The 10,229-nt window shown below is 41.2% G+C and overlaps 2 protein-coding genes across 2 annotated transcripts; both read right to left on the bottom strand.

The window, feature by feature from the left end:
* Positions 1 to 2,916: 2,916 nt before the first annotated feature.
* LOC116181167 (probable cytochrome P450 303a1) lies at positions 2,917 to 4,655 on the bottom strand. Its single transcript, XM_031501444.1, has 3 exons — positions 3,550 to 4,655; positions 3,384 to 3,501; positions 2,917 to 3,338 (listed from the first exon to the last, which is right to left on the bottom strand). Exons 1-3 carry the CDS (start codon positions 4,566 to 4,568, stop codon positions 3,021 to 3,023), a joined length of 1,455 nt encoding a protein of 484 aa, XP_031357304.1. The 5' UTR covers positions 4,569 to 4,655; the 3' UTR covers positions 2,917 to 3,020.
* Positions 4,656 to 8,422: 3,767 nt separating this feature from the next.
* LOC116181458 (probable cytochrome P450 303a1) lies at positions 8,423 to 10,229 on the bottom strand. Its single transcript, XM_031501835.1, has 3 exons — positions 9,129 to 10,229; positions 8,963 to 9,080; positions 8,423 to 8,917 (listed from the first exon to the last, which is right to left on the bottom strand). The coding sequence occupies exons 1-3, from the start codon at positions 10,151 to 10,153 to the stop codon at positions 8,600 to 8,602; spliced, it is 1,461 nt and encodes a 486-aa protein (XP_031357695.1). The 5' UTR covers positions 10,154 to 10,229; the 3' UTR covers positions 8,423 to 8,599.

Here is a 10,229-nt window from a genome sequence, read left to right as displayed (position 1 = left end):
TCTCAAACTTCTCTTGAATATTTCTAGAATTTTCTTCATTAATCTTTCTAGAATGTTCTTCCATTTTCTCGAACTTCTCTTCAAAATTTCTAGAATTTTCTTCCAACTTCTCTTGAATATTTCTAGAATTTTCTTGGGTGCTTTTCATTTCTTGTTGCAACCCCTGTTGGCCATTTTGGATTTGCTGGAGCAAATTGAGCATCGTTTCTTCCATTTTAGCGGCAGCAGATCTTGTTACAGGCATACACAAGCACAAGCACTTAATTTAATCTTACTTTTAATTAATTTAATTAATTCCACTCCTGACACCAATGTAACGTTATTTATAAATTCGGGTTCGATTTATATCAGTATTTATTAAACAAGACTAAAACACTATAAAAACCGTACAATTTATATCGATTATTTATATCACACACTTCGAAATTTATATCAGATTTTCGCGCTCTATGTTTCGTTCGTACTCGATCTCGTTCGATAGTGACTGCCCCGATGTTCGGTCCGCAACCATTTATACACGCAAGCAATGTAAGTCCAGTACATTCTCGAATGTTCCTACAAATTCCACTATCGCGCGCGTAGAAAATTCCAGAGAATTCTGGAGCATTTCCGTTACAGTATATTCTCCCTCTTCGTCTCCATTCACGTTTCCGTTGAGAATGTACCGCCCTTTTTCTTCTGCGAAGTTTCCCTTCTTTATTTATCACATTATCTTTTGGTTTTCTTTTGTTTTCTTCTTCTTCTTCTTCTTCTTCTTCTGTGCGAGCGATCCAAGACCCTTCCTTGCCTATCCGCGCGTTTAAATCCCTCCTTTGCCTATTCCTTTCTTTTGCGGCGTGATTGGAAAGCCTCCCCAAATCAGTACGGTTTCGTGATAGCAAGGGGGGCGAAAAAAGCACTCTGGTTGAGACGGCTAGAAGGCAGGACCGACTCAAGACAAAAGTTACGTGTAAGAAAGCACTAAATTTTGCGCCCCATATTGTAACGTAAATTTAATTACGTGATTTGTTTATTTACAATTAATTAATAATACATTTATAAATAACAATGTTGAAATGAATTAATTTATAACACCCAAATATTATTTATCACTCACATTAACACAGTTTATAACAGTGGGAACTATTTATTACTTCGGTGTTGAAATTGGAACTTTCCTGAAACGCAATTCGATTTGCTTATATAGCCAACTCGGGTATTCTCAAGTGTTCCCGAATGGTCTTGAACATTCTAGAACAAAACACATCGCATTTCCCGGAAAGATTACATCACATCCGCCTTTGGTTTTTATCGCCGATCTTTCATGGCACCTCGATATCTATCGGGATTTCTGGAATATTCGCTACATCATTTGTTACTGTATTAGGAATTTTTTCAATTTATGTTATATCGTGTTCGTTTGATCTTAAAAATAGAAAACGCCGTCGGTGTTTTACATCCGTGATTCGGCAGTCATTAAGTTTCGAGTCATTTTGCGCCCCCTACTTGTCTGCGTCGTAAGCGGACAGTTACACCGTTTACGCCTAAAGCCGATCCTGCTCGAGGGCTAAGGCAGGTGCGTGGCGGACCAGGGAGGTGGTTATTATGGCATCTCTGGACGTCCAAAACGCGTTTACCAATCTACCTACGGATGTGATAATAGACGCCCTAGAAAGGACGGGAGCACCGAGCACGATGTGTAAATTAATGTATAGCTACTAAGAGAGCGAAAAATTAATGTAAGACTCCCGTTCGGAAATAGTTATGAAATAGAGGTAATTGGAGGCGTCCCTCAAGGATCGGTATTAGGGCCACTGCTATGGAATTTGGCATACGATGAAGTAGTAGGCATGACGGTACCGAGGGGGGTGAAGTTGGTTGCTTTTGCAGATGGCCTCACAGTGATAGCTACGGAGAGGGAATTGGAGGTGGGGAAACGCCGTATGGACACTACCATGGAAGCCATCTACAGGTGGATGGGGAATCCTGGAGCGGGCGCCGAGAAGTATGGCCCTGAGAATAGCCCCGGCTAATAGAACGGTCAGTAACAAAAATGTTTGTGTAGTGGCCGAGGTAATACCACTGACAATAGAAGCGGAGGCTAGAGCAGAAGGAGCCACTAGGAAAATCTCCTTGGCTCGCTGGCGGGAGAAACGGGGTCGTAGGAAGTTCTGGATAAGTAGAAATGGTATCAGAGAAAGCACTACCATCTACACAGTTCTTAACAGGACAGGGGAGAACGCAGAGTAAATACACAGATTCAAAATGTGGGGGGACGACACCTGTGCGGACTGCAGGTATAGAGACACTCCAGAACCCGCAGTCTTTGAGTGTGGGAGATGGGAAATGCGTAGATGGACGCTGATAATGGAGCTGGCGGACCCGATAGAAGAGGATGTTATCATCGAGAGCATGATACAGAGTCAGAGTAGGTGGAGGATGATAGACGGGTTCATCACGCATGTAACACGAACGAGAGAGAGGGAGGCCAGGCCAGCACAAACTTAGCGAAACCCCCGACCTTGGGATTTATTAATGGGGAAGTGGTTTAGTGGGGCCCACACTACCTCCGCCATAGAAACAGGCGGAGGTGTACATAGGCATTCCACCATCCCCATGATTATATTAAAAAAAAAGGTAATTCGTCGCTTATCAGCGTATCCTCGTGGATACTGTTGAGGTATTCATTGTAGTCTATGGGTTTACTTCTTGGCGAAGTAATCATGTTCTGCCTCTTGTGACGATAATACCCACTAAGAATATTTTTTAGGTTTTCAGGTTGTCGCAAAACAACATTAAAGAATGAGGGATAGAATTATATGCAGAAAGATACACGCGGATGACCTCTAGGGGGAAGGTAAATGAAACCTAAAATACTCATCCAACTACATCTAAACTAAACCGATTTCCAGAGGAAACACATAGATGGCGCGCAAGAATATTAAAAGGAATATATTTTAATGTTTAATGACTTGATAATCATTTCTTTAAAACCTCAACTACAATAAATTGTTCTCGATTAATCTTGAGATTAGTTTGTCTCATCTTAAGCTAACGATCATTTTGAAGGGCTTGATCGCTGCACTGAAGCCCTCTATAATTTCAAATTGCGGAGGTGCGCCCGGGACGGGTCTAAAGTTAAACGTCTGTAGCAGACCGGCAATAATCATAAAGATATTCGCCTTCGCCAAAACTTCACCCAGACATCTTCTCTTTCCTATTCCGAACGGTATGAAACCGTCGGGTACGTTTAGGCCGCCGTCCTTGATAAAGCGTTCGGGATTAAAGACACCTGGATTTCGCCATCCTGCTTTTGGATCCATGAACGTTCCCCTCGAGTTTCCGAACAGAACGGTATCCTAAAACAGTTTTAGAGATCTCTGGGGTGCCTCCAAGGTGGATACCTTTGGGATAAAGTAGCCGCCAAACATGGCGTCCTTCATCGCTCGCCTTGGTACGATAAAAGACCTGCCTGCGAACATCCTCAAGGATTCTAGAGCTAAAGCCTCTACGTAAGGCAACCTAGAGTTGACAAATAAAACAAGGTTAGCGATTTTAAGGGTGACCTACCGTGGTTTGTCTTCCAAAGTGGGTAGTCTCTCTCTCCCAACAACACGATCAATTTCATCTTGGGCCTTCGTCTGGAGATCCGGGTGGAGCACGATGTAGAACATTGCAAAACAAAGCGTGTTGTAGTTCGTCTCAAAGCTCCCCGTAAAGAGATCCAAACATATTGCCATCAATTGATCCTGATTGAAATTTCCCATTGAGCCCATCTTTTCCAAATACGCGCGAATTAAGCTTCGGTTGGAGTTGTGTGTTTTTCTCAAGCCCTGTATCATTTTGCTTGAAAATTCCATGACCGCTTTATTAACTCTCACGTACGCATTGTACCCACAGTAATCAGGACAAATGTATTTTAAAAACGGAAAGTTACTAAACGCCGTGCCAGACAATGAAGTACATCGAAAAAGCTCCTCCATTACCCTGAGCAATTCGCTCGCTCCAAGATCGTCTAAGTGACCCTCGTTGCCTGCCATCGAAACCCAAGCCGTTTGCAGAAGTTGCTCCCCAAACAAACTATCACTTGTGATAGCACCATTGTCCTTGATTTTCCTTTTGACCGTATCGATTACAGCTCCCATCCCCCTTTGAACGTTTTCCATCAATATCTCCTTACGAAATCCCGTTTGCTTCAGCTGTCTCTCCACGAACTTCCTTTGCTCTTTGAAAAACTCCGAGTCGGTGAATATAATTCCTTTGCGGGTGCCGCCGGTTCTGCTCGTGGACAATAAGCCGATAGGTCTCCCATTGAGCTCGTCTCTCGTGTACATTTCCTCAATTTCTCGCTTTCCATAAACAAAAACCGCACGCTCGCGTCCAATGCGCAGGCCGACCAAAGGTCCATACATCGCTGCTAGTTCCTGCGATGCTTTCGCCAAGTTGCCCGTTCTCCTGTGCAGCTTGTGCACTTGCCAGGCGCATCCTATTAGTGGGAACCAGGCGGGACCCGGTGGAAAATTTTTGGGTTTTCTTGTATCCAGATACGCGACCAACACGAGCACTAGCAATATCAAAAGGAACCACATGTTTCTAAGGGAGACAACTTCCAACTACACAAATATTATGCAGCAATCTTTCCAATGTAGACAGAAATCAAACACTAGAGATAGCACTAGACCTCTTTAACCTATTGATGAGATTAAATGCTACGTGCTCGTGGGCCAGCCTCCACATCCTCAGCTAACAGCCACGTTAAACGAAAATTCCTGTCGCCTATTGCAATAAAGGTTTTGGTACAGACTAAAATTAGTGGAAAATTTTTGGGTTTTCTCGTATCCAGGTACGCCACTAGTACGAGCACTAGCAATATCAAAATAAACCACATGTTTACAAGTGGTCGAACTTCTAACTGCCCACCGATTGTGCTAATCGGCGATCTTTGTAATGTAGACATACAAACACAAACAATAAATACAGCGGAGACCTCTGTAACCTTTTAATTTCTAGGGTCTTTAACCTCAAAATGGGATTCTTAATTAGGCAACCATGGTTCCAGCCCAGTTGGATACTTCACATCCGCAACCGGCAGTCAGTCGAGGAAGAAAAATTCTTCTTATCGTGCACCGTTTTGGTAAATACAAGAATTTCTTAAATTTAGAGGAGGAAAAGGTCACCATTATCATTGATAAAGGTTTGTAGAGCTACCAAAATTTAAAAATTTAAATTTTAACTTAATTTGGTCAAAGGCGCCCGTAAAAGCGCTTTGATGGTCTTGAATTCTTTTAAAGGATTTTAAACACTAACGTCATCGTAATATCTCTTAACACTCTTCAAGAGTAATTTTTTATTAACCCTTAAAACTCCTCAAAATCTCTCAAATAAAAAGGAGAATCTCAACTAGGTACTATTGGAGATCTATTCACGCTCGTTGACTTTTTTGAAAACCATTTGCGACTGTTGAGGTCTCTTAAAAGCCCTGAAAAACAATTCAAAGATACTTAGGATTCAGAAAAGGTTGTAACACCTCAAGGGAATTTTATTATTTTTGGCTGGGGACCCTTCAACGGCCTTAAAGGCTTTTGAAGGCACTCAAGGTCAACTTTTAATTGGGTAAATCCGAATAACTAGTTACGCTGGAATTAAAATAATTAGCTAATGTCCTCTTCAAGGAACATTTTAACCACTGTATTATTTATTAGTCATTAATTGCTGGGAAAGTGTTATCGTACTTGTAGCGTGTAATCCAAACTGTATTTCGATCCTGGATTGCATTTTGTTTCGCTTTCATATTCGAATTGAACGGTTTAGTCTCCTTCAGAGTACTAATCTGCATTTATCTGCAAATCGAATAAATAGATTTCAGCACCATCTAGGTTACCTCAGTGTTTTGACGCTCTACTAGAAGAAATTGGTGCGATTTGTTCCGAATCCGCTTTCGGCTTGCATAACCAGTGATGAGCGAGACGAAGGTGAGTTCGGCCCAACCCGACTCTCTCTCCTAAGTAAAGCCAAAAAAAAAACACGAGGGAACCGGTCCGATTTGTGCCGAACCCGCTTTCGGTTTGACCAGCCATTGTCGAACGAGCCGAAGTAACCCGGATTGTGCCGAAAGCGGGTTCGGCATACTTCGGCTGCCGCCATGTTTTTTTTCAACATCCTATCAAATCTAATAATGAGCCAGCACCATCTTTCAAAGACCCCAAGTCCGTATTTAATGCACAATTAAAAAAATTTGGTTTTCAGATTTGTATTTTGGTCAATATATGGATATTTCCACTTGTACCGCTTCATATCGAACGTGAACGAAAGTACGTCTGGCGATAACAAGCGGTCACCAGAAACATATTGCGGAATGCGAGCCACGATCTCTTGGGACCGAAAAGTTCCCTTCCATTCTGAATAGAGCCGATCACGTGACGGAAATGCTGGTTTTTTATTTTAGGTTGTTAGGGCACGCCAATCGAGGTGATTTGCGTTCGAAAATAAGTCCCTATTCGGTTTTTCTCGTGCTCTTTGATGCTTATGGAAACAATTATTGATTCTTAATCGCTGCGATAAATCCTTTTACGTCTTTGAAGGCCCTTGGTAGCTCTTATAAACTATTGGCGGTCCTTGAAACAGTAACTCCTACCAGAAGAACATGATGAACGGAGGGGTGTTTTTCTTATGAGAATTATTTCAACTTCAGCTTCAGTTCGGATTTAGTTTTTGCCAATTCTGTATCAGGAGAATATAAGACACGAGGATGTCTTTCTGTTCCTAATATACGTGGCATTTGTTTGCAAACTCTTGTACAATTTTTCTGGCTATCAGGAGAACATGATGAGCGAAGAGGTTTTTTCTAGAATTATTTCAATACTTTAGTTCGGATTAAATTTTTGCCAAATCTGTATCAGGAGAATATAATACACGAGGAGGTCTATCTGTTTCTAATACACGTGACAGTTTTTGGAAAACTCTTGTAAAACTTTTCTGGTTACCAGGAGAACATGATGAAGAAAGAGGTTTATTTCTAGAACTATGATAAGTATTTCAATGCTATAGTTCAGATTAAATTTTGGCCAATTCTGTATCAGGAAAATATAATACACGAAGAGGTCTTTCTGTTCCAAATATACGTGACAGTTGTTGGAAAGCTCTTGTAAAACTTTTCTGGCTACCAGGAGAACATGATGTAGAAAGAGGTTTTTTCTAGAACTATGATAATTATTTCAACGCTATAGTTCAGATTAAATTTTTGCCAATTCTGTATCAGGAGAATATAATATACGAAGAGGTCTTTCTGTCCCTAATACACGTGGCATTTGTTGGCAAACTCTTGTACAATTTTTTCTGGCTACCAGGAGAACATGATGAACGAAGAGGTATTTTACTAGAATATTGGTATATGAATTATTTGAACGTTTTAGTTCGGATTAAATTTTTTCAATTTGTATCAGGAGAATGTAATACACGAAGAGGTTTTTCTGTTTCTGATACACGTGGCATTTGTTAGCAAACCCTTGTACAATTTTTCTGGCTACCAGGAGAACACGATAAAGGAAGAGGTTCTTTCTAGAACAATGACAATTATTTCAACGCTTTAGTTCGGATTAAATTTTTGCCAATTCTGTATCAGGAGAATAATAATAATAATAAGAATTATTTCAACGCTATAATAGCTCAAATTAAATTTTTTCAATTCTGTATCAGGAGAATATAATACACGAGAAAGTCTTTCTATTCCTAATACACGTGGAATTTGTTGGCAAGCTCTTGAACAATTTTTTTGGCTACCAGGAGAACATGATGAAGGAAGAGCTTTCTTTTTAGAACTATGAAGATTATTTCAACGCTATAGTTCGGATTAAACTTTTGCCAATTCAGTATCAGGAGAATATAATACACGAGGAAGTTTTTCTGTTCCTAATATACGTGGCATTTGCTTGAAAACTCTTGTACAATGTTTCTGGCTACCAAGAGTACATGATGTACGAAGAGGTGTCTCTCACTTCCATCAAAAAGGGAGGTCGCTAATCGCAATCCTGGTCTGGGAGGCTCTAAAGCAATATATTGAACTTGCTCTTCGCAAACACTAACTGACATACTTCCTATTTCTCGAACTTCTCTCGGTATTTCTGGATCGTACTTCTAAATGTTGTTCCAATTGCACTTTCAAATTTTTCTAATATTCTGCGTGCGAATCCTGTCCTGTAGGATAATTCGTCGAGGGTCTTCATTATTCCCCACACCTGGCGGCCCTGGCGCCAATGTAACGTATATTTATTTTCACGAAACAATTATTAAACTAACTGTATTGCTATAAAAATCCTTTAAAGGTCTTTAAGGACTCTTAAAGGCTTGTTAAAAGTTAACTGGACCACCAAAAGACTGTGAAAGCCATAGTAAACATTTGGTGACTTAAGTCTTAAATACCTTTAAAGACCAATAAAACCCAATGTGAGAAATGCCCTTTAATTTTCCTAAAGACTTTTATTGGATAGAAAAAGAATCAAAAACTTTGCTCTGGGAGGCATTGTTGACCCCAACTAAGCTTTTAGACTAAAGGATCCTAGAGGCCCTTGAAACTAATTTACAAACATCTGATGCATATTTACAGAGTGGAGCAACACATTAATTATCTTAAGCTAACGATCATTTTGAAGGGCTTGACTCCTGCAGTAAGGCCCTCCATAACCTCAAAGTGCGGTGGATCGCCCGGGACGGGTCTAAAATTGAACGTATGCAGCAGACCGGCGATAATTAGAAAAAGATTCGCCTTGGCAAAAACTTCACCCAGGCATCTTCTCTTCCCTATTCCGAACGGTATAAAACCGTCGGGTACGTTTAGGCTACCGTCCTTCATAAAACGTTCGGGATTGAAGACACTTGTATTTGGCCATCCGGAATTTGGATCCATGAACGTTCCCCTCGAGTTTCCAAACAGAACGGTATCCTAAAACAGTCTTAGAGATCTATCGGGTGACTCCAAGGTGGATACCTTTGGAATAAAGTAGCCGTTAAACGTGGTGTCTTTCATCGCCCTCCTCGGTATGAGAAAGGACCTGCCTGTAAACATCCTCAAGGATTCTAGAACTACAGCCTCTACGTAAGGCAACCTAGAGTTGACAAATAAAGCAAGGTTCGCGATTTTAAGAGTGACTTACTGTGGTTTGTCTTCCAAAGTGGGTAGTCTCTCTCTCCCAACAACACGATCAAGTTCATCCTGGGCTTTCGTCTGAAAATCTGGATGAACCACGACGTAGTACATTGCAAAGCAAAGCGTGTTGTTGGTCGTCTCAAATCCCCCTGTAAATATATCCAAACATATTCCCATCAATTGATCCATAGTGAAATTGCTTTTTCCCACCGAATCCATCGTTTCCAAATAAGCGCGAATTAAACTTGCGTTGGGGCTGCCAGTTTTTCTCAAGCCCTGTATCATTTTACTTGAAAATTCTATAACCGTTCTATTAACTCTGACGTACGGATTATATCCACAATAATCAGGACAAATGTATTTTAAAAACGGAAAATTACTAAATGCCGTGCAAGACAATGACGTACTATGTGAAAGGTCCACCATTACTCTGTGCAATTCGCTCGCTCCAAGATCGTCTAAGTGGCTCTCGTTGCCTGCCATCAAAACCCAAACCGATTGCAGAAGTTGCTCTCCAAACAATCTATCACTTGTAACAGCACAATTGTCCTTGATCTTCCTTTTGACGTTATCGATTATAGCTCGCACCTCCCTTTGGATGTTTTCCATCAATATCTCCTTACGAAATCCAGATTGCTTCAATTCTCTTTGCAAGAACTTTTTTTGCTCTTGAAAAAACTCCGAGTCGGTGAATATAATTCCTTTGCGGGTGCCGCCGGTTCTGCTCGTGGACAATAAGCCGATAGGTCTCCCATTGAGCTCGTCTCTCGTGTACATTTCCTCAATCGCCTGCAATCCATAAACAAAAACAGCACGCTCGCGTCCAATGCGCACCCCGACCAAAGGCCCATACTTCGCTGCCAGTTCTTGCGACGCTTTTGTCAAGTGGCCCATTCTCCTGCGCAGCCGATGCAGTTGCCAGGCGCATCCTATAAGTGGAAACCAGGCAGGACCCGGTGGAAAATTTTTGGGTTTTCTTGTATCCAGGTACGCGACCAACACGAGCACTAGCAATATCAAAAGGAACCACATGTTTCTAAGGGAGACAACTTCCAACTACACAAATATTATGCAGCAATCTTTCCAATGTAGACAGAAATCAAACACT

Source organism: Photinus pyralis, unplaced genomic scaffold (genome assembly GCF_008802855.1).
Source record: "Photinus pyralis isolate 1611_PpyrPB1 unplaced genomic scaffold, Ppyr1.3 Ppyr1.4_LG9, whole genome shotgun sequence".
NCBI classification, from domain to species: domain Eukaryota; kingdom Metazoa; phylum Arthropoda; class Insecta; order Coleoptera; family Lampyridae; genus Photinus; species Photinus pyralis.
Note: the sequence above shows the minus strand (reverse complement) of the source record. Positions and strands in the feature narration are given on the sequence as shown.